The 25,769-nt window shown below is 32.0% G+C and overlaps 1 protein-coding gene and 1 long non-coding RNA gene across 4 annotated transcripts in view; one reads left to right on the plus strand and one right to left on the minus strand.

The window, feature by feature from the left end:
• The window catches only part of LOC142322924 (uncharacterized), a 37,495-nt gene extending 29,221 nt beyond the window's left edge, over positions 1 to 8,274 (plus strand). Inside the window, exon 3 of the long non-coding RNA XR_012755966.1 lies at positions 8,063 to 8,274. This is a non-coding gene — a long non-coding RNA (uncharacterized LOC142322924). The remainder of the gene's footprint in view (positions 1 to 8,062) is intronic.
• LOC142322876 (uncharacterized) overlaps positions 1 to 25,768 on the minus strand; it is a 58,242-nt gene extending 32,474 nt beyond the window's left edge. Inside the window, exons 1-3 of one of the 3 annotated variants that reach the window (XM_075361984.1) lie at positions 25,531 to 25,767; positions 15,066 to 15,191; positions 13,308 to 13,439 (exon numbers count right to left, since the gene is read on the minus strand). In XM_075361984.1, coding sequence (XP_075218099.1) covers positions 13,308 to 13,439; positions 15,066 to 15,191; positions 25,531 to 25,533 — 261 coding nt within the window. In that variant the 5' untranslated portion in view covers positions 25,534 to 25,767. Of the gene's footprint in view, positions 1 to 13,307; positions 13,440 to 15,065; positions 15,192 to 25,180; positions 25,458 to 25,530 lie in introns of those variants that run through there. The other 2 variants (XM_075361969.1, XM_075361976.1) reach the window with 2 other exon arrangements.
• Between the last annotated feature and the right edge of the window lies 1 nt (position 25,769).

Here is a 25,769-nt window from a genome sequence, read left to right on the forward strand (position 1 = left end):
TAGACTCCTGCCAACTTTGCATTCCATTCCATTCCATCCACCAGCTACACAAAAGAGAGGACAAAACAGGCCCTAACAACTACAGGGCAGTTTCACTGCTAGACACAATGTACAAAATTCTTTCAAGAATCATCCTCAACAGGATTGGTTTACAACTTGAGAAAGAACTAGTAGAATACCAGGGAGGAATTTCAGAACCTGGAGGAGCTGTCCAGGCCAAATCATGAGTCTCTAGCTAATACAGGATTACAACAGAAAAAGAAGCAAACATGATGATAGCATTTGTAAACTTCAACAAACCATGCAACTGCACCCACAGAAAATTCATACTAAAAATTCTAAGACACCTCAGACTACATCCCAAATTAATAAACATGATAAAACTGACCCTCACAAACACTAAGTCAAAAGTGAAATTCATTTGGACTCTCATTGCTACTATTCAATTGTGCTCTGGAAATGGTAATGAGGGAATGTCTCAAAAAATACCCGCAAAAATAAAAATAAGCCAATAAATCAAAACAAACTGCCTTGGTTATCAAACCAAGGCAGTGAATAACTTGGCACTGATAGCAAACAACATCGACGAAGTTAAAATACAAATATTAGAACTTCAAAACATTGCAAATAAAACTGGCCTCAAAATATCATTCAAAAAGACAGAAATTAAGCCCCAAAAACTAACACGATTAAAAGAAATAAACGTAAACAGTAATAGTCAAAATAGTAACCCAATTTAAATACCTTAGAAAAATACTAGCAAACAACATAAACAAATAAACCTCAATCAAATAAGAACAAACAAACTAGCTAATGCATAAAAATTAACTGATACATCTACAGTAAAAAATGTGTATCCATAAATGCAAAAATATGACACTACAACACAGTTATAAAACCGGAAGCCACATACGCATTAAAAACTCTTTTCCACTTGAGTGAACAATTGAAGACCGACAAACTATAGAAAATTGAAAGAAGAATTGGAAGATCCTGCATGAACAAAAATTACCACAAAGATGGGCAGTAGTGAATCATGCTCGACAAAGTTGTGTACAAAAATTAGAATTCATCACAGACACCATGGATAAGAGGAGACTAAGATTCTTTGGACACATCATGAGGATGTACGATTCAAGACTTGTGAAATAGTTGGTACAGTATAATCTTGACTCAAAAAAACCAAGACAGGATGCAGATGGCTCAGACAAATAAAGAGAGGATCTGAAAGGAATTTGCCTTAGACCAGAAGACACAGACAAGATAAAATTAAATGAAAAAATCAAGGACAAAAACACAACACAAATATTTTCAACACCAGAAAGGGCACATAGATCGGAATGTATGAAAAAGTATAAAGAGAACTGCAAGGTCTGAGCAGTCCTTTTGAAGAAACTTGGATAATGAACTAACTAAAGTGAAAAATGTAATATTTCTCAAGTATATTCATTTTTTTTTATCATTATTACAAATCTCCACAATCTGTAATACTATGTTTGCATTCTAAGAGATGGTCGGCTACATTAGATATGCCTCTTTTTTCGAATTTTTTGTGTACTGTGTAATGTTCTGAAAACCTTTTTTTAAATGATCTGTTGGTTTTACCAATATAAATATTATTACATTTGTTTACATTTAATTTTGTATGTTCCTCTCTATTAGTTTTTATTATTGTTATTTTTTAAATATTTTATAATATAATTATTATTTGGTTAATATGTTTTTTTTTCATCATGCGCGTTAATAATTTTTTCTATTATTTTATTCGTATAATTGAATTTTATGTATAAATTATTATTAATCTTTATGTTATTTTTTTGCTGTTGTATTTTAGTATAATTACGCAGGTATTTATATTCTGATTTTTATCATTTTTTTCTATAATTTCACCATCAAAACCATTAAATATTATTTGTCTCATTTCATATATTTTTTCATCATATTTATTTTTATTGTTTTTTGTAAAATGAATTGCTCCAAATATCATATAATAATCTTTTGTGACCATGAGTGGTTAGAAGAATTTTAATGTATTAAAATATTATTTTTTGTGGGCATTCTAAACTAATGTTTCTATTAAATTGTTTATGTTATGTCACCTTCAATATTTTAAAAATATTTTTTTCTGTTTCATATTTAAATGGTAAATTCTAATTGTAATTGTTAAATTTATTTAAAATGATCAATTGCATATATATGACTAAAATTGGATTATAACTGGGTTATGTGACTAAAATAACATCTACATAACTTATCCACAATATTTGGTTTGTATTATTACCACATATATGCCTAATTTAATATCGGCGAACGAACACGACAGCAACTCAGATGTGAGCTGGCACACAGTATATGGATGCGCTGATACAAGTATCACTACCACCACGCAAATGACTGCGCAGTTCTCCCACCATAGCGGTGCTGCAGCCCCACTACTCTCAAGCTCCAATAAAAGAGCTTGCACCAGAGTGAATTTTCAATTCATTGTCGACCACCACCTGGAAAAGACCAAGAAGAAGAAGAAGAAGATGGAAGAAGTTCCCTGGCTGCCATAATGTCGGACCTCCAAATGAATGCCAACATCCCTGCCGGAGCAGCAGGCCTAGCCAGCCTGCCGAGGGAGCCACTGGACGCAGACGCTACCTTCCCATTCCAGCTCGCCTTGCTCAGCAAACTCAGCAGAAGTGGCCAGCCCGGTGTGGGATTGCTCAGGGAGAACAACCTCAGCTGTGCCGGCAAAGGATGACCAATGCCCACCCGACACTGTGGGGCTCTGGGGACCACCATTGCCATGCTGCAGTGGGGACCCAACTGCCGCTGAGGGAAAACCCAATCTGACTTCAATGAACGAGCCGCAACTCCCCGACTTCGCTGGAGACCAGCTTCCAGACACAACAGCTCTTCTCAGAGCTAACACAAAAACAGCCCTTTTCAGGGCCACCACAAGCTTATGAATTACATGCCGTCGATGCCATTCAGCTAGTGGCACCCAACGTGACAAGTGGCCCCATATTGAGCACCACTTGTCGCCAAATGGCTTTGACAACAACAGCCCTTCTCAGGGCTACCACAAAGTTAGTAATTACAGTGAGCTGTCGAAGTCAATCGTCAACAAAAACGGCCCTTTTCAAGGCTACCATAAGGTTAGTAAGTGCCACATGCACCGTCGAAGCCACTCAGCATCAGCATTCAATATATAATGAACTATTTTACTTTCAAAATATTATATAAATATTCCAGACAAAATAGCAGATATAGGTGACCCTACTGGTAAGCCTTCTGTTCATACATAACAATTATCATACTCAAAGTAATTTTGAAGACAAAATAATAGTGATTACTGCTATTAGTGTGTTCTGGGGTTTCATTTAATCTATTCTTTATTATTTTTTAACTAATTACTGTGTTTTGGTAGTTTGTAGTTGTGGTAGTTAAACATATATATTTTTATACTTATAATATTAAATACATATATATATATATATATATATATATTAGTATCACAAGCCGCAGCTTCACCTGTGCTGTATGGTTACTTCCATCCACAGTCACATCCCACAGACAGTAACATGACAGTGGCTACGTTGATTGAACCACTTTGCTGCATACTGTCACACCCATTAAAAAAAATCAACATTCAAAAAACCTCGAAAATGGTTTCTAAATATTTATCTCAAGAATATTTGAAAACCCTAAATAAAAGAGCATCCCTGTTGCAGCTTTGCCCATGTATGATAACTTGTGTTTCCTGCTGTGGTCAGGTGATATTTAGCAGTTTATGGCTTGCTTCGCTCACCCTTCCCTTCCAGCCATAGGACTCTGCCCCTTCGACCCACACTGGGTTCATTAAACTCATAACTTGTAAGAATTATAATGATAATTAAAGCCTGTTCAATTATAAAAAATATCAGTGTATTGAAATTTCTTCAGAGCAACAGTTCAGTCAGTACAGGACAGGACCTGAAACTTTAAATGATCTGAAAAATGTGGGTTTCAAAACGGTCAACCTCCATCTTAAAAATATTAGTTATAACTGATTACCAGTACAAAGTATGGGTAAAAATGTATTTTATCCAGTTCTTAGTGTTGCATGACAAACACTACTACAAAGTCACTGTTCTTTATCTCATTTTTTTTCTAATTACTTTTATTTTATGTTTTTTTTACTCAAGTAACCGAAGACAAGTGCAGCCAGTCGCATTGCACATACAGTAACAGTGGCTGTATTGGCTCAACTGCCACACAATGCACCGTTGCATCCCTTAAAAAATTCAAAAAACTTAATAATGGATTTTAAATATTTTTCTGAAAAGTATTTACAAGCCCCAATCTAATAAATATCTAATTTAGTGTAGTCAGAAATGGGGAAAATCTGTAATCATTGTTCAAATTTTTTTTACCTATCTTCACCCCTTTCAAGGTCGAATTTCAAAAAATCTAGAAATTGGTTTTTATATATTTAAGTGAAAATTACATACACCAAAAATCAAGTTGATACCCTCATTTTTTACTGAGAAATTAAAAAAATAGCAGGGTTTCAAAAAAATTGTTAAATCCATTTTAACCCTTTAAACTGAGAATTTAAAAAAATCTGAATTAGTTTTTCAATATTCACATGAAAATTACATACACTAAAAATCAAGTTGATATCTTCATTTGTTACCAAGAAATTAAAAAAAATAGTAAAGTTCATTGTTAATTTCTTTAAACTCAGAATTTCAAAAAATCCTTTCTTAATATGCACTTACACCATACAAAGAACATATATATACAAATTTTCATCAATTTATCTTCAGTAATTTTTTTCTCTGATGAATCAGTCAGAACAAGTTGTTTTATAGGTACAGATATATATACAACTGAACAATGGTTTGATAATTTATTAAAAATGGGAATATAAGCTTAATAAGGTTCTTTTCTGTAATCTGAAATATTATGTTAAATTAGCTGAAGACAATTTTATTGTCCAGTGTGATAGATGGATATTATTTTTTTTTTGAATATGCGACTATTATTTTTAATAAAGACTGCACATACATAAATATAAACACAAAGATAAGTTAAAAATTTTTATTTTCTAAATATAGGCCAACATGATATGGTGCTAATCGATGACCTTACAGTCATCCATTTTTGTATCTTGAAAGTTATCCATACTCCTAACCTAATTAAATGCTATGAGGGTTGTTCAATACGTCGTTAGAACAAGATTGAAAAACAAATTATTTTGTGTAGATTTTTTTTCTTTTTCAACATAATCTCCTTTTAACTCTGTACACTTTTCCAAGCATTTCCCCAACTTTCCTAAGCCACCCAAAAACTAGGATTTCAGAAGGTCCTCAAAATAAGCATCTGTTTGGGCAATAAACTTCTCGTTTAATGTGAACCGTTGCCTGCCGAGCCATATTTCAAGTTTGAAATAAGAAAAAAATCACCGGGGCCAAATTTGGTGAATACGGTGGATGTTGTAATAATTCAAACTTTAATTCCATAATTTTGGTCATCGAAACTGCGCCGGTGTGCACCTGTGCATTGTCTTGTTGGAAAAGAATCTTTTTCTTTTTCAGATGAAGACATTTTTTCTTGATTTCTTCATTCAACCAGTGCAATAACGACGCATAATAATCTCAAGTTATTGTTTGTCCTTTTTCCAAGCAATCAGTGTAGATGATGCCACCTGCATCCCAAAAAACCATGGCCATCATCTTGCCGGCCAGTTTCATCATCTTCACCTTCTTCGGAGCCTGTTTTCCTTCAAAAACCCACTGTTTTGACTGTTCCTTTGTCTCTGGAGTATAGTAGTGTATCCATGTTTTGTCCACAGTTATGTATAGATGCAGAAACTCATCAGTATTGCAACAGAAAAGCACCAAAACAGCCTCAGAGTCAAACACATGATTGCGTTTATTCTCCACTGAGAGCAAACGTAGCACCAAACTTGCCAAAATCTTTCTCACACCCAATTTTTCATGCAAAATTGAAAACACTGTACCTTGCGATATGCCTGTGGCCTCAACTATTTGGTGCACTTTGATTCGTCGATCACTCAAAACCATAATATTGGAAATTTTATCAATCATTTTGGGGGTGATCACTTCTACTGGACGTCCCAAACAATGTTTAACTTTTGTGGATGTACGGCCACATTTTAACTGATTTACCTAATTGTAAACAGTTGCAAACAGAGAAGCAGATGTGCTATGAATTTCATCTAACTCAGCTTTGATCTCTTTCAGTGTTAAACCTTTTAAATATTAGTGTTTAATCACCAATCGAAACTCACTTTTTTCCATTTGTTTAAATAAACAATAGCTTGTTGCTTCAATCGACTATGACAACGAAACCACGTGATGGGTACAGCTGAAACTTTAACTGCATATTAACGACAAATGAAGCTTACTAAAAACAAACAATTTTCAATACTATGAGTGCCATCTGTTGGATTTTCTAAGGACTTATTGAACAACCCTCATATCTTTTTGTGTAAAATAATACTGAAGTGAAGCCATTACCTATATTTCCAGGTAATGAGGATGTAAAATACAAAAACCGTGACAGTATATAGGAAGTTAAAATAAAAAATCTGATGTTGGCACTGCATGACTTCCTTGTATGCCTATTCAATTACATATACAAATTTAAAAAAAATGAAAAGTACTCAAAATTTGATTTCATTAATAACATCTAATTTTTTTTTTCTATTCTTATTTATTGTAAATTTTTTTTACAATCAGAGGTTAATAATTATTAATAAATCAATATATCTAAATTAAAAAAAAAGGAGATGAAGTCTGATTCGAACTGATGTGCCTTCTCCTTCTAAGATCCAAATATTTCATTAATTAAAATTTCATTTGGCTATAACTCTGGAACCAATGAAAATAATTATCACTTCTTATATATCATTGAAAAGCTCTCAATGAGTGGTTATTACTGCAGTTAAGAAAAAGTTAAAAATCCAAATTTGTTTGGATTTTGGGCTATTGGTTCAGTTGATTGCAATCAAATTGGGAGGCGTACAACTACATGTTAAAACAGTCCTAAATCCAAAATTTCAACATCCTTTGGCTAATCGTTTTTGAATATGCGAGTAATATATGTACATATTGACGTCACACCGAAACTAGTCAAAATGGATTCAGGGATGTTCAAAATGGATATTTCCATTGAAATCTGAAATTTTTTCCTTTACTTCGTACAAGGAAGTGAAAATGTTTGTTTGCATAATTTTTTACATACATTAATAACAAACAAGATAAAGCTACATTTAGTTTGTTTGAAAAAAGAAACTCCAATCTTCTTATTCTTATTTTCAATTCTTTATTTTTAAGGTAAGGTAAGTGTAAAACAGTTTATTTCCAGCTAATTTATTTTGATATAATCATGCAACTTGTTTTTTTTTTTTATTTAATTTTAACTCTTTAAATAGATTACTTATTTCTGGAAAATGTTTTTCTTCTTTAGTTTCATTATTTGCTCCACAATTCATGTTTAAGTTAATTTGCATTGTTAATAATTAATTTTGTTTAATTCAACAAGTAATTTACAAAATTATATGCCACCTAATTTGGAAAGTTAATAAAGTTATTTGACTAAATTTGAAAAAGTTATGAATAACAAACTTTTAACATTTCTTGAAAAGTGTAATGTACTGAAAAACTAAAGGTATGATTTTAGAGAAAAAAAACTGTCTATAGAGACAATCATTTCCAAGTTTTTAATACTTCAATCCGAATAGATAACAAAACAATTTCATCTTGAAATTTCTAAGATCTCAGTAAAGCATTTGTTTTAGATCCAGATTTTTTACTGATTAAAAAAATTAGTAAATATATCAGAGAGATATGTGCTTTGATTAAAATCGTACCTTACTGATCATAACAGATAGTTGAAGTTCCATCTTAAGGTAAGAATACATACGTAAGACTAAAATGAAGGTCCTCACTTTAAAATATACTACTGGGATGCAGTAGGAAAGTGTGTTGTCAGCCCCTTGCTCTTTTTTATTAAATTAGTGATCAGATACAAAATTTTGAATCATTCATTGTTAGTGTATTCACAGATGACCACTGTATCTACACCCAAAGACAATTATTTAAAAGGACTTTTACATTCAAAACCTTATTCACATATTGGACTACAACAATCTAACAAGAGTGGATAAAAAAGGAACTGCCCAGCATTCACTTGGATGGATCCATGGAACATTTAATTATAAAGTAAAAAAGAAATGTGATTTAAGTCTATGTTAATTAATTATTTAAGATACAAACACATGAAACAAACAATATGAATATTATCAAAGTAAATAAAATTAAAAAAATATCACTTATTTTTTTTTTTAAATTCAAATTAGTCCTTTTGTGGTAAGCACCACTTTCTCAGATGTATTAAAAATTTTAAAAAAGCCGAATCTAAAAAAGATTTCTTCTTAGTCAGCTTGTTAAAAGCGCTATGTGATTTTGTTTTAAATAAGCTGAAAGTAAAATTGTTATTATTAATAATAATTATTATATCCTGCTAGAATATATACTATAAAATAAATCATAATTCAGAAGGCTTTAACAAAAATTATTTGAGCACATTAATGTTAATGTGCTAAATTAGTATATTTAAAAATTCACTGACAGAGTAATATTATTTCAGTAAGAGAAAATTTTTATTGCATTTTAAAGTGACGAGAAGATTTTTTAAACAGCTTCATATTTATTAAAAATAGCATTGGAAGCATAATCCTCTTTTCATAAGCTAAATATCATGTTGAATTACAAAAAAAAAATCTCTGTTGTCTAGTTTAACAGAGATGAATATTGTACATTTTTTTAGAGTGAATGATTATTCTTTTTAGCAAAAATTGCACGAATTGAACATTAAAGTGAATAAAATTTTATCTGAAATAATGAAAAACTAATAACAAGTACAATTCACCAAAAAATCTATAATTAAACACTTTTATAAGAAATTTTTTTGTGACAAAAGAAATTGACATCTAACAATTTCACAGGTTGGACAAGTAAAAAGTACATCAAAATTTGCTTTGTTGTAATCAAATAAAGAATGATCTAAATCTTCATAAAATTATACTGATTGAACTAATAAAGAAAATCCTTAAAGCAGATATGTTTTATATGTTCCCATATTCTTGAAGATTTGTCTCACAGCAAAATTGAAAATCAGTCAACAAGTAATAAAATTTAAAAGAGTACACTTCAGACATTGTCATGACTCTCCTACGGTTTAACTACATAGCAATTGCTTAAAAAAAATGGTATAGTGCCACCTGCAATGTGTCATGTTCAGTAAGTTCTTTAGTTAACTCTCTCATTCTATCTTTCTTTATCTGTTTAGTCTCTGGAACCACCATAAGGTATTACTTCAGGGGATGAATGAGGATATATATATAAATGTAAATGTAGGTACAGTCTCAGGGTGACCATTCCTGAGATGTGAGATTAATTGAAACCCAACCACCAAGGAACACCAGTATCCATGATCAAGTATTTGAATCCGTATAAAAGTATCTGCCTTTACTAGGATCTGAACCTTAGAATAGTTGACTTTGAAATCAGCTGATTTGCGATGACAAGTTAACTGCTAGACCAACCCGGTAGGTTCTCTCATGCTATCTGGATGATGATTTGTTCATAGTTTATATTTTATGGTAAATTGAATGAAATAATGTTTGGTGTTCAATTTTTTTTATAAAGATGAAGCTCAATGATGAACAATAGAGTAAACTGAAAGGCTATGGGAAGGAGTATATGATTAATGTGGAGTGTTCTTGAGTGATTTAAATCTTTCAGACACTATAAAATCAGTATAAAAGCATGGAAAAATTTGGCAATCACATTGAAAATGTGTATTCTACAAGAGATACCTAGAAAGTAAGTACTGGTTTAATAATTACTATGGTTCACATGCAACCCTAGTTTGTTAATGTACTAAAATATACTGATGCCATTTTCATACTTTTGTGCAGTGTGTATGCTTTAACCTTCTCCCATTACAATGATCCGCGCTTGATTAGCGCTCCGCGAAAATATGTTGGTATCTGATTGCGTCCCTTCACAGTCTTATGCTACCCTCTTGTGGAAAAATTTCAAAAAATTACAGTATATTAAAGAGATTTAACAGATTCTGACAAAAAAAAAACGTTACGATTGGATATTTTTTATGCCTGTAACAACAAAAAAATTGAAACAGTACAAAAATTACGATAATTTAATTGCAGATTTTTTTGCGCATTTCTGTTAGTTTTTTGTTTTTTATTAGTGAAATTTTTTTTTTGCTTTGTGTTTATGAAACATAGTTTGCTGATTTTAAAAATAATACTTTCAAGCAAATCGGTTGAAAATTTGGCAAAATATGATAAAAACCCGTGTCATAAATCACAGATTAGTAACATATGTTAGTATAAGTGAAAACAGATTCAGAAAACTACGTTTTATAAAAATCCCCACCCCTGAAAAGGCTCTTCAGATTGACAAAAAACAATTTTTACTGTATACTGTTATTCATTACAAATCGTTATGTGTTACATGTTTACTGATATCATTTATCAGAAAAGATATTTATAGACCTCAAGTAAAAGTAACGTATTTATAACCACAAATTCCTTTTTTTTTGTGTGTGCAGTATATTATAATTTATTATGTGTTTCAATACATCGATATGTTGCTACTCAGATAAGCTATTTTTGTAAATAATAAATAAATCCATAATCATCATAGCAATTATAATACACAAGTCACACACACACACACACATACACAAGCACATTTCTGAGAAAAAAATGGTCATATTCTTTCTAGTCTAAATAAAACATTTTACATCATATAAACGTCGATCAAATTGTGTAATAAAACTGATTCCTTGTGAATATAGAACAAAATAACTGATTTAGATGTCATATAAAATGATTTTGTAGCTGCGTTTTAAAACTGACGCCATACATAACCAGTTCCAAGACTAAATGATCTGAAAAGGTTAAGGTAATCACACTGTGTTAACTTCTAGCAAACTGAAATGCCCACTGCACATGAAATTCACACAGGTCTGTTTCTTGAATATGAGGAACATTAAACCAGCTAAAATTCACCATCAAGTATATAACATTTAAGGAGAGCTTGTGATGAGTAATTAAATGTTATGGAGTAGGAAATAACTTTTAATGGGATGCAAAATGTGCACACAATATTAAATGATTCAAATTGTAAATATCTACATAATTTCGCCCATTTAAAAAGATACAGTTCTATTGTTCTTCCTGACACTGAGATATATAAATTTAATGCCTGTTCTGTGTTCTTTTGCAGAGTCTTTGCAATTTACTCCGCCTTGAAAGTTATTGAAACCCATAGCGTTGACAGCTACCTAGTAATTAATGACTCTAGGAGTGAACTTGAGAGCTTGAGCTACAAACGTTCTGAATCCATTGTCCAGATTACCCATGATATCCTTTTAAGGATAAATAAGACTGTCGTACTGGTATGAGTTCCTGCCCATTGCGGCATCCTCGGGAACAAATGGGCCAATGAGGCTGCCAAGACAGCTGCAATAAATGACATCAAAGTACAATCGACATGTGAGAGAGACTTCATGAGATCAGTCCATGTAAAACTGTGGGCTCAGTGGAATAGATTCTGGCTGCTGAGTCCTCCCACGGCATTGCATAACATCCGGGAGAATGTGCTCAAAAAACCTCTTTCCCCGAGCAACAGAAGAGACCAAGTCATCTTAACTTGGCTAAGGATTGGATACACCAGGCTTAACCATGCTCACCTACTTGGCTCTCCTCAGAAGATCTGTGAGGCTTGCAAGGCCAAATGGTCCGTGTACCACCTGCTCTTCAATTGCCCAACCTTCAGTGCCATCCGACAAAACTTAGACCTGGGTTTGGTTACAAAATTTCTATTAAACCAGTATGAAGGTATAAAACGTCTATAGTGGTTTCTCTCTCTCCTACAGTGGAATGAAGAATATAATTTAGTGACATTTGTCTGATTTTTGTATTTTATTTTGTATTTATTGTTGTCAATTGTCTATGTTCATTCTCTACTGTTCCTGTTTACTTTTGTTCTTTATGATTTTTGCTGTTTTACATAATACTACATGATAGTGTTACTGTAGTCGCTAATGACTATAATTGTTGATGTGACTATAAAAAAAAAATACATTTTTAATGAGAAATTGTATGCATACATACTGCTAAAGATGCTGATGGAAAGAAATAAAGTGGAAAAGTAGAGAAGAGTATTGGCCTTTATGTGATACACAGACAAGGTGATGATTTATTGAACCATACAGCACCATAAATATGGGTGTGACACAGAACTCCTGAACCAAAACAACAGTCTGAAGGTACACTTAAATCATCTACAAAGATAAAATTCAGATGTTGTTCAGTCAGAAAACCATGTGCACAGTGTTTCCGAACAAAAAAGGAATTCTATTTGCAGACTTCAAGACTCAAGGTTCTACAATCAACATGGAAGTCTAGTGCAAAATGTTTAAGATACTGTATCATGAAATTTAAAATAAGGCACACTTTCCTGAGGTATTGTGCACATATGCTATTTATGATAATATCGACTAACACTGTGCTTGTTCATATGCTATCCCCAACACATTTACTGGCTAAAAAAGAACTGGTCAGACATGTTAGCATAGCTTTGGGTAAGAAGAAAGGTGGCTATGAAAAAGACAATAAATCTCTCTCTTAAGTCCTCATGTTATCAATACAAATATTCTTTATGGTCTGACAAAATATTTGAAACTGCAATTTCAGTTTGGTAAACACTCTAAAAATATGTCTTATAAAAAACCATACAAATTTCTGGAGGTGCTGTAACATAAATGATGTATTATTTTCAGAATTCTTAGGATTGTCAGTTAACTTATACAAAAAGTCTATCAATTTTATTCATTATTTGTAATATACAAAAACCAAATTAGGTTATAAAATTTTTATATATTGCATTTAACGCAGTTTTGAAATATTGAGTGTTTTAAACCAATCCATAAATGGTAGCCAGAATTTTTTTCTGTTTTCAGAATGGTAAAACGGATCTCTTTAACAAAATATTACACTATGTAAAATGTTAAGTAAAGCATTACCATCAATTTTTTCCTTCTATTAGGTTTTAAATAATATTTTTAAAGAGTAATCGTGTTTTCCAGTTTTTCTGCACACATGCTTTTTGTTGTAGAATATTTTGTAAAAAACAAATGGGCAGTTGTTCCTCAGAATAAATGCTAAACTGAAACAGGTACTATAAAAAAAACTAAAATTATATCATTTATATTACCACTTCATTTTTAATTTTATAATCTTCACATTTAATAAAATTTATCCCATCAGTTCCTAGGGGATCTGTTGAAATATCTTGATCACCAACATAAAGTGAATCCTCCTTCAGTTGTCCAGAATCATCAGGTTTCTGGAATTAAAAAAAAAAAAAAAAACAATTAATTTGAGTGATGCAAAACACAGCGCCTGTAAAATAATGCTGTGATTTTGAAAGGTCATAGTTTTGGAACACAGCAAGACAGAAACATGAAGTATAAATAAAAACAAGCAGTCCAAAATGTTATATGTAAGTAAATTCTAATATCAGTGCATGTGTTATAAGATTAATAGTGGCATGGAACTTGTTAGTCATCATGATTACACTGCAGACTGCCTTTTGATCAAACTTTTAAAAAATTTTATTTTCAATTCTGAAGCACAATTCATGTTTTAATGGCATGAGTATATGGCTTAATGTTCAAATATAGGATATTGTTTATTTACATGTCATTATGGAACATAAATGTAACATCCCAAAAGTTAATCTGTGGTGTGCACAGGTTGAGACAAGGTGGTATTGGTTGAGACAAGAGTTGTTAGTCCTTTTTTGCTTAAAAATATAAGATACATAAAAGAAAACAATTTACTGGATATAGTAGAAGGGTGTACATGCCTCAAACACAGGCAGGGGGCCAGAACTCAGCCACCCTGGAACTTAGAAGTCAAGGGGAAAATTGGCCACTCATAAGCGGCAAGTCAATGTGGTGTGAGCCGCATTGTTGGACTGTGTGGGAGTTTCTTGATGCCATTGCTTTGTTCAACCGGCATCAGTAGTTTAAGGGATATAAGACTCCTACCACTTGCTGTAGAAAGCTACCCTCAATAAATGGCTAGCCATCGGTCAAATATACCTCCAAGCGTTACAATATGGTGGACAAGTACTTGCTGGCATTCAGCAATCTAGGTGTGGCAGCAAATTGCTGTCCTTGACGGAATAAATTTTAATTTATTGACAGGTCATATATTTTAGTATGTAGATGGAGTGCGCCTACCCATTTTAGTAATATATGAAAAGTGAATGGTTGGACATGCAAGTGAGTGGTGTAGGGCACCATGCTTATTCCTCTCACACAGTTAGGTAAGCTCTAGGAGCTAATTAGGATATAGGTCGCTAAACTGTTTTGAGGAACAGTAGCCATTTGTGGTACGGACATTCAGTCTTATGCTTTAGGGCGACCGAATGAGGTGGTGGTGTGAGAAATGCCAGACAAACCAATGCCTCAAACACTGATCAATTACATGGAGCTCCATATATGTTTTCACAATTGCAGGATTCCTAAATTAAACATTCCTTCAAAAGAATTGCAAAAAATTCAATGGATCAGTTGAGAAGCATGGATACCCTGGATTATTTTCCCTAGATCTTGTTCCTATGGATACCTCAGATCTTATCCTTATGGATTGTCATTTGTGGAGTTATGAAAAGAGACACAAGAGATGTCTGATCAAATAAGAATTATGAACCATTTAAAACGAAACACTGAAACCGTTTCATCTACTTTACTGATGTACTCTGTAATATATGGCAAGAGGTTGAATGTAGTTTAGATATCTGCAGTACCTATCAAAATCTATTGAACAGGTTAGATTCTTCTTGGAGTTTTTCTATTCTGATGAATACTCATTTTTCTGTCATAATTCATTCCATAACTATGACTGTTCATTATTTTAAAGAAATTAAATCAACAACCAATTATAAATAACAAAAAAATCTTACGTGTTCAGAAGTTGTATTATGGTCAGTGAGGAAATGTGGCAAAAACAAACATACAGTTTCCTCAATTTTATCAGGTCCATTTTCTGATATCACACCTTCTGATTTTAGAAGTGGCATGTCAATTACCTGTAAAAAAGAAAAGAAAACCATACAAGCCCTCAATTCAAGTACTTCCTGCAAATGCACAACTTAAATGAAAACTATAGAATAGTTATCTGTTAAAAATAATTTTCATTGTAAACTGGCAAATTTGTCAATAAAAAGTATTTATTGGCATTCCTAGTAAGGAAAAGAAGTAGAATAAATAGATCTTAACTTTTAAATAATATAATACATTTTACAAAAACTTTAAATTGGCAATGAGTTAAAAAGAACCTCAACTCCAAAATGTGCCCAATGATAATTTTTACAATAACTAAATTATTCATTATTAATAAATTATACAGTAGTTTGTTATTCTTCTTAATCCTGATTGCAACCGGAAGGCCCAAATGTAAATTAACAATGGAATATGCATTACAAAGGATAACTGTAGTTATAATAATATTAAATAACAGTATATAGTTTAAAAACGAAACAAAAAGGAATAAATGAAAAATTGTTTAAATCAATGCTTTAAAGTAATACATAAATGTTTACTTTTTTGGCTCTATAATTAAAACGGAAAGTAATGTTGATCAGGTCAAATTTGGTAATTATGAAGGTTTTTAGAGATTTTGATGTTTCATAACCCTGAAAAAAAATTTTGCATTGAAAAATTTAAATGGCTTCCATAAATTTTATTCAAATAGAAGGTAAAGTATTTTCCACAATTTAATATCACTTAGGTAGCTAAATTACTTTTTAATTGTGTTTATACACAAAGCTTATTCAAACCGTCATAAAAGGGTTCATATGAAACCCACATAAACGGATGGAATTACACGGCCATTCTATTACAATAGTTCAATTATGTATTTGGCCAAATAATTTCATTCAAAAGTAGAGATGATAAGCCTAATTTTTTCCCATCAGTTTGGCTTAATATCTTCGAACCGTGTATACCAATCTGTCACTGATGCCATTTAAATTTGGTTACAAACAAAGGAATTGGGAGATATGGATCTCAAAATCTTTTTCCGCCCATAAAATAATTGTTTTTATGTAATTCAATACCTTTTATGAGGAGGCTTATACACTTTTAATTCGTGTTGATTCCTATCATATCTTAAATTAAAATGGTGAGACAAAAAACTTTTTTACTTCTTTATAGCAAAGATTTTCTTATTTACTGGCTAAATAGGGCACATGTAAAATGTTTAAACAAGTAAATCAGTTAAAAGTGGTGTTGTAGTCTATATTTAAGATTAATTAAATAATTCATTAACACCTGTCATTGAAATTTCATACAGTGAATCTGGTATAAAGAATGTAATTGTATTATATCTTTGAATAAAAAAAAAACCAATAACTGAGTAATTAATATAAATAGAACTTTATATAAGGTAATTGAGTCTCGATAATACGAGTAGACTGTCAAAGTTGAAATTTTATACAGATAATAGACAGGTGAATTTTAAGTCTTGTAAAATTTTTTTGCCATACAGCAAAATCATTTTTTAAACAAATATTATTTTTCAATTGAGTCAAGATCCAAAGCATGAAGTGAAATCAGTCGTGAATTGCTTCTATGATCAGGAATTTAGTATTTTAGACTGGCAATCAAAACCCATATCTTAAAGCTTATAGAAAGTTTCTGGTCTATAAAATTTATAAAAAATTAAAAATCTACTCCTTACATGAAACCAGTGACAAGTCACATTCTCTGCAAGGGAATCTGCAAGCAATAGAATTCCATAAGCAAGAATGTATAATAAAATTAGTCAAAACTATGTTGAAACAAATCTACACTATTAAAGCTAAGGACCTATTTATTTATAAATAAATATGCCTAAAGCGTTAGAGCTTGTTTTTCTCATAAGTAGTAGTCTAGAAAAAAAGCTAGGGAGCATTATGGGACTTTTACACACTTATCTAAAAAAAAAAAAAAAAAATCCCTTTCAGCACGCCGGAAGGCAGGAGTAGATTTCATCACTGCTAAGTAGGAGATAAAAAAAATTTCCACCTTAAAGTAGAAAAACTTCAAATTTACCAAATACAACTATGGTTGCATTTAAAAAAAAGTTTCACATATTTATTACACGACAAGCTTCATCTTATAAATTCCAGCAACATTTTGATTATCCCTTGCCGTAAGGGTTGGTCATATCAAAAATTGTTTCAGACAAAAGTTTTAGGTAATGTTTAAAGGAATAACGACCACTTTAAACAGATTCGATCCTGTGCCTATTAAGGGAGGTATGATTTTTTTGTCTTCAAAACGCCACTTTTTCCACCCCCTGGGCCAATGGTTGGTGATATCAAAAAACTTTAATTTGATAAGTTTTATTCTCTTATCCAAAGAGTAGTAAGTAGGAACTTTAAATAAATTTGATATTTTACTTAACACGAAAGTTATAGCGATATTTTGTTTTTGAAAAAGCCACTCCATGGTTCCGATTTTTCCCATTAACGATCCTGAACAAGATTCTGGGTCAAGTTATTTTTAAGGAACAATTTAAAAGTAATTGGCCCAAAATTACGGCAGTTATCGTGTCCACAATAAAATGAAATATGTATATAAATGTTATATAAACTTTTGAGATGACGGTAATTTTGAGGTCTGGGGGATGTGAAATGCAGACATATCAAAATTTTCTGTTTTTTATTTTTTTTAACATGTTTATGTTTTTCATAATTTTAGGGTTTTTTTAGGGCCTCCTCTATGAATCATGAGACCTTGCCGTTGGTGAGGGGGCTTGAGTGCTCAGGGATACAGAGTAGCTGGACCGAAGGTGCAACCATATCGGAGAGGTATCTGTTGAGAGCCAGACTAAGGAATGATTCCTGAAAGAGGGCAGCAGCTCTTTCAGTAGTTGTTAGGGGCGTGAGTCAGGACGACTTAAACGGCCGTATCAACATCACTCAGTCCTCTGAGTACTGCGCAGCTGAAAGCAATGGAAAACTACAGCTGCTTTTTTTTCCAAGAAAATGTGGCTCTGCATTTTCACATATACAATAATGGAGGCGCCTTCCTTGGTAAAATATTCCGGAGGTAAAATAGTCCCCCGTTCGGATCTCCGGGTGGGGACTACTAAGGAAGGGGTCACCAAAAAATTAAAAAATAACATTCTACGAGTCGGAGCGTGGAATGTTAGAAGCTTAAAAAAGGTTGGTAGGCTAGAGAATTTAAAAAGGGAAATGGATAGGGTAAACGTGGATATAGTAGGAATTAGTGAGGTTCGGTGGGAAGAGGAAGGCGACTTTTGGTCGGGTGACTTTAGAGTAATTAACTCAGCGTCAAATAATGGGCAGGCAGGAGTAGGTTTCGTGATGAACAAGAAAATAGGGAGGAGAGTAGAGTATTTCAAGACGCATAGCGATAGAGTCATTGTAATAAGGATAAATTCAAAACCTAAACCGACAACGATTGTTAACGTCTATATGCCTACAAGCGCCCATGATGATGATGAGGTAGAATGTGTATACGAAGAGATTGATGAAGCAATTAAACACGTAAAAGGAGATGAAAACTTAATAATAGTTGGAGATTGGAATGCAAGCATTGGAAAAGGCAAGGAAGGAAATATAGTGGGTGAATACGGGCTGGGCAAAAGGAATGAAAGAGGGGACCGACTTATAGAGTTTTGCACGAAGTATAATTTAGTAATTGCCAACACCCAATTTAAAAATCATAATAGAAGAATATACACTTGGAAAAAGCCAGGCGATACTGGAAGGTATCAGATAGATTATATCATGGTTAAGCAAAGATTTAGAAATCAACTCTTGGACTGCAAAACTTACCCTGGAGCAGACATTGATAGCGACCATAATTTGGTGATAATGAAATGTAGATTGGGGTTTAAAAACCTGAAGAAAAGGTGTCAGATGAATCGGTGGAATTTAGAGAAGCTTGAGGAAGAGGAGGTAAAGAAGATTTTTGAGGAGGACATCGCTAGAGGTCTGAGTAAAAAAGATAAGATAGAAAATGTAGAAGAAGAATGGGAGAATGTTAAAAAAGAAATTCTTAAATCAGCAGAAGCGAACTTAGGCGGAATAAAGAGAACTGGTAGAAAACCTTGGGTTTCAGACGATATATTGCAGCTGATGGATGAACGTAGAAAATATAAGAATGCTAGTGATGAAGAAAGTAAAAGGAACTATCGGCAATTAAGAAATGCTATAAACAGGAAGTGCAAACTGGCGAAAGAAGAGTGGATTAAAGAAAAGTGTTCAGAAGTGGAAAGAGAAATGAACATTGGTAAAATAGACGGAGCATACAGGAAAGTTAAGGAAAATTTTGGGGTACATAAATTAAAATCTAATAATGTGTTAAACAAAGATGGTACACCTATATATAATACGAAAGGTAAAGTCGATAGATGGGTGGAATATATTGAAGAGTTATACGGAGGAAATGAATTAGAAAATGGTTTTATAGAGGAAGAAGAGGAAGTTGAGGAGGATGAAATGGGAGAAACAATACTGAGATCTGAATTTAAGAGAGCATTAAAAGATTTAAATGGCAGGAAGGCTCCTGGAATAGACGGAATACCTGTAGAATTACTGCGCAGTGCAGGGGAGGAGGCGATTGATAGATTATACAAACTGGTGTGTAATATTTATGAAAAAGGGGAATTTCCGTCAGACTTCAAAAAAAGTGTTATAGTAATGATACCAAAGAAATCAGGGGCAGATAAATGTGAAGAATACAGAACAATTAGTTTAACTAGTCATGCATCAAAAATCTTAACTAGAATTCTATACAGAAGAATTGAGAGGAGAGTGGAGGAAGTGTTAGGAGAAGACCAATTTGGTTTCAGGAAAAGTATAGGGACACGGGAAGCAATTTTAGGCCTCAGATTAATAGTAGAAGGAAGATTACAGAAAAACAAACCAACATACTTGGCGTTTATAGACCTAGAAAAGGCATTCGATAACGTAGACTGGAATAAAATGTTCAGCATTTTAAAAAAATTAGGGTTCAAATACAGAGATAGAAGAACAATTGCTAACATGTACAGGAACCAAACAGCAACAGTAGCAATTGAAGAACATAAGAAAGAAGCCATAATAAGAAAGGGAGTCCGACAAGGATGTTCTCTATCTCCGTTACTTTTTAATCTTTACATGGAACTAGCAGTTAATGATGTTAAAGAACAATTTAGATTCGGAGTAACAGTACAAGGTGAAAAGATAAAGATGCTACGATTTGCTGATGATATAGTAATTCTAGCCGAGAATAAAAAGGATTTAGAAGAAACAATGAACGGCATAGATGAAGTCCTACGCAAGAACTATCGCATGAAAATAAACAAGAACAAAACAAAAGTAATGAAATGTAGTAGAAATAACAAAGATGGACCACTGAATGTGAAAATAGGAGGAGAAAAGATTATGGAGGTAGAAGAATTTTGTTATTTGGGAAGTAGAATTACTAAAGATGGACGAAGCAGGAGCGATATAAAATGCCGAATAGCACAAGCTAAACGAGCCTTCAGTAAGAAATATAAGTTGTTTACATCAAAAATTAATTTAAATGTCAGGAAAAGATTTTTGAAAGTGTATGTTTGGAGTGTCGCTTTATATGGAAGTGAAACTTGGACAATCGGAGTATCTGAGAAGAAAAGGTTAGAAGCTTTTGAAATGTGGTGCTATAGGAGAATGTTAAAAATCAGGTGGGTGGATAAAGTGACAAATGAGGAGGTATTGCGGCAAATAGATGAAGAAAGAAGCATTTGGAAAAATATAGTTAAAAGAAGAGACAGACTTATAGGCCACATACTAAGGCATCCTGGAATAGTCGCTTTAATTTTGGAAGGACAGGTAGAAGGGAAAAATTGTGTAGGCAGGCCACGTTTGGAATATGTAAAACAAATTGTTAGGGATGTAGGATGTAGAGGGTATACTGAAATGAAACGACTAGCACTAGATAGGGAATCTTGGAGGGCTGCATCAAACCAGTCAAGTGACTGAAGACAAAAAAAAAAAAAAAAAGGGTTTTTTTTATTTTTAATAGTAAATAAGGCAGTCGAATCAAGGTACACATTACAGTAGGTAGATCTGTTATGAAATCTACCTAAAATGTATAACATGATAAGATTAAAATTGGTGATATGGTAAATAATTTAATGAAAATTATGGTAAATATCATTTAAATGATATGGTAAATAATTTAATTCACAATATAGGCAATAAAACACCTTTTTATCATAGAAAAAGACAGTAAGTTGCAGGGTTAAAGAATCCCTTCAAAATCTGACAAGAGGTAAATAATGTAGACAAGGTAACCCTTGCAGTCAGTTTGAAAAATTTGAAATCCTTGATGTATTTTTTAAATTATAAATTAAAAATGAAAAGCAACATTAAAAAACCTTCAGTGAATTGTCTGAAAAGAGCTTCTGAAAAATATTATGCTTTTATTAATGAAATTAAAATTAGTTGCTAAAACATATATTTACAAAAGATTTATTGAGACTTATCTTAAAAAAAGACCTAAAAATGATGTATATCATAATAAAATTGAATTTAAATGACTGATATGACCTCACTTTTAGATGTAATGTTTTACGGTCCATTTGTTCACTTTATTTCTAATACTTTATTTTTTTAATCCACAAGTTTTTTTAATACAAAAATAAAATCATTTAAAAGAACCATTTAAATTTTTATTCAATGTTCAGCATTATTTTTTTTTGTAAATTTTTCATAACCTATAACAAACAATTCCATTCCACAAAACTTTAAAGATTCCATTTTCAAGGTTTTGCAATCTCTTTGATGAGAAAGGGTGTTATTTTTCTGCTGCCATTTTTAATAAATAACTGAACCACTTAAAAAATCTCCCAGACAATTTAATTAGAAGAAAATTGAAGATTTTCTTTTACAGGCTACAATAACAATATTACTTTTTTGATGGATTTTTAAATAATACTAATTAAAGGCTTTTTAAAAACCCTGAATTACCTGCACTCCGTTCAATGTGTACATAAATAAGGGCTCAAAATAATTTTTTATAATGCCTTCACAGCTGTGAATTATTTTTTTGTAATGATTTATTATATTTAATATATTAACCATAACATTATTAATTCATGTAGATAATTTTAAATAACTGATATGGACTTCAAACATACCTATTTTTTTCATGTAATATATCTAATAAATACGATGTATACAATGCATTAACACACAAAGATCAGAGTTAAAGCTTGTTTGATTAATTTTGACTTAAAACAAATTTTAAAACTCTAATGTCGATTGGATTCTATCCATTTATAAGTAAGACAAATCTTTTAACTAATGTATATATACATTATCAGTATATGCATTAGCAGTCAGTTCATCCATGATACTGACTGTTAAATAAATGACTGGAACAAAAATTGGGTATTTTGGTTTTAATGAAGTGTACAATGGTTCAATTAATTTTTTCTAAGTTGTTTTTAATATAAATACCTCAATCTAAGAATAATGGCTCTACAGAATCTTTGCCAAGCATGAATCTTCATTTCTATGAATTTCCATTCTCATTTATAACAATGCTGATATAAATAAAAAAAAAACATTCTCAATTTACCATAAAATACTGAAAGATAAATGAGATAAGACATTTTTAAACTAAAATTATGTGCAAATAAAATTATTTATTATTCTTTTGTAAAAGATTATAAAACTGTTCAGTAATCAATTAAATGTATTTTTGGTGTTTAGTGCATAAATCCAACATTTACAAACTTTAGACTCCTGTCAGCAATTTACAAATTAAATAACGAATGTTTAATTTGGGTAGCTAAATAAACATACAAACCATGAAATTACTTATTCCTTGGTGCTACATCCCGTGTAAAGCCTCAGCCTTCATTAGATTCTATTCCAATCCTCCGCTTTTCATCTCAATCCTTGCTAAATCATCCTCAATCTATTGCCTCCTTGGCTTCCCCCTTAATTTATGCCCCCCTCAACATTTCCTCTATAAACTCCATTCATATCTGTGTTGTTGCCCATCCACTCCACATGTCGCAGCCAACTAAACCTTCTCACCTTAATTTCACCAACAATATCTTGTCTGCCAAAAATTTCCTGCAATTCCTGTTGTTATTATGTATTCATTCCCCATTTTTGCATACTCATATATTTTTCTTTCCTAGATATGCAGGATATCTTCATCTTTCTTTGTCAGAACCCGTGTCCCTGTATCTTACAAAACCACTGGTTTAATTACTATTTTAAATCTTTATCTTAACTTTCCTTGACAACACCCTTGATGACAGAAACTTGCTCAATCCTAATAGCAATTTTCAGTTGTTATCTTTGCCTTTATATCAACATGTGTGTCATTTTCATCAGTTAAGACAGAACCCAAGTACCTGAATTCATGTACTCTTTCAAACTTACCACTTTCCACTTCTACAAAACATTGATTTCCTTGATGTTCATTCCTGTAGCACTGCATGTAGTTAGTTATGTTTTAACTAACAATGAGCCCAACATAACACAATTAATCCTCTAGTTGTTGTAAACCTTCCTCCAAAACTCTCCTACTTCTGGCAACCAAGACAATATTGTCCGTATATGCCATATACTGCAGCATCCTACTCAAGATGTTGCCACCTGGGTTAATTATTATATTTCTCATCAACCTCTTTAATGACTGTATTTTTCCAAAGGACAAAATCTACTCAATAACATATCACACTGCCTTATTCTAAAAACTGTCAGACTGCATTCACTGTATCTTTACTTTGTAATCAGTAGTTCATACTCATCGTAACTAATCTCACAAACTTGCATGGTATTCAAAATTCAATCATTATGTTAAACAAGCTCCCTTTTAACACTGTTGAAAACCTCTTATAATCAACATATGGATGATACAAGTGTACAATAAATTAGTAACATTTTTCCACTGTCATACAAATTGCAAGTACATGGTCTATATTTGATCTATTTTGCCTAAATCCACATTGGTAATCTCCCAAAATCTCCTATACATAGCAAGCACTTTACACACTAATAAAGCAAAGTTATCCCCCTACAATTTGAGCAATCGGTTTTCTCTCCTTTCTAATACATTGGAAACACGACTACAGAGTTCCAATCAGCTGGAATTTTTTCTTTCTTCCATATTTACACCATCAACTAATGCAAAAACTTGGCTAGTTCAGAACCACTAGCCTTGATCAGCTTAGCAGTAATTTTATCCTTCCCAGAAGCTTTATAGTTCTTTAAATGTTCAATAGCTGTTTTCACTTCATTAATCTAAGGATCTTTTTGAAAGGATTCCAGGCAAATAATTTCTCCTCTTCTTGAAACCCCCTCACCATCACCAATAAGAAACTTTCAAAAATACTCCCTCCATCTTCCAACAATCTGCTCCATCCCTCCTATCAAATTCGCTTTTTATTCTTACAAAAAGTTGTTTAAACTGGAATCCAGCTTTCCCTTCCCGTACTCTCAAAACCAATTTCCATACATTTCTTGTTTCAGCAAATACCATAAAAACTCCACTAAAGCTGGTCCCAAGCCCATTTTGAAAAAGTTAGAGAATAAATGATTGGTTTTTGAGTTTTAGCGGTGCATTGTCTAGTAGGTGTGTTCATTAAATAATAAAAAATGCTCAAGCTGAGATTTAATCCCAAAGTAACCAGTAAACCCTATCCCTGTAAGCGATAAGTGAAGGCAAGTTTCCAGTGCCTTAAAACTGGAACCAACAAACTAATGGAAGGAAATCTCCCAAAAAACTATGATCCTCAAAGTTGAAGGTTGGGTATAGGGTTAAAAACACACCCAATAAAAAATGATTGTATGAAACCTCAGATTTAAATAATTTTAAATAGTCCTTCATTTCAGTAATAAATGGGTAATGGTAACAGGTACAAGGTACAATAGACTTACAAAATTCCTTATTTGTATATAGATTTTAAAAAAGTCAATACGGGGGCAAAATAATAATAAAAAAAAAAAATACTTTAAAATTTTTAGGAGTAAGTTTTTTACAGTGTAAAAAGGAATACTCATAATTTATTTCTTACCTAAAATTTATCACACAAACTCTAAAATTAAGGTTCATGCACCATCCTAACCGATTAACCTATTTCTTAGCTAAAATTCAACATTTCCTTCATTGGGATGTCCACAATGTAAATAAACACATTAAAAAAAAGACATTTAAATTTTATTTATTTGATTACTTAAATCACTTAAAATAGCAATTGCACTCCTAAAAAAGTTAATGAAGTTGTTTTATTACTGCTTAATGAACAGTAAAAGTAAACTTACTGTACCAATGATACCAACGTACTAGGTCACAAAATACCACACCAAATTATAAAATCAATAACTGTTTTTTTTTTAATAATAAAGAAATTTAAGTGTTCAATACCATGTATAGTGCTTACGATGAAAATAAAAGCTTATTTACACGAGACAGACATTACGTTGTGCAGGACATTATATTACTCTTTTCTCGTAATATCAGACTAATTCAGAAACCGAGTATTCTGCAATTCAGCGTGTTTAATTTCAGACAATAATCTCTTTTAAAATATTTAGCCTACTTGTAAATATTTCTTACTGTATAAAGTACAAAAACAAATAGTTTATAGTTTATTTTTACACTCC

This window comes from Lycorma delicatula, chromosome 1 (genome assembly GCF_047948215.1).
Source record: "Lycorma delicatula isolate Av1 chromosome 1, ASM4794821v1, whole genome shotgun sequence".
In the NCBI taxonomy this organism is placed as follows: Eukaryota; Metazoa; Arthropoda; class Insecta; order Hemiptera; family Fulgoridae; genus Lycorma; species Lycorma delicatula.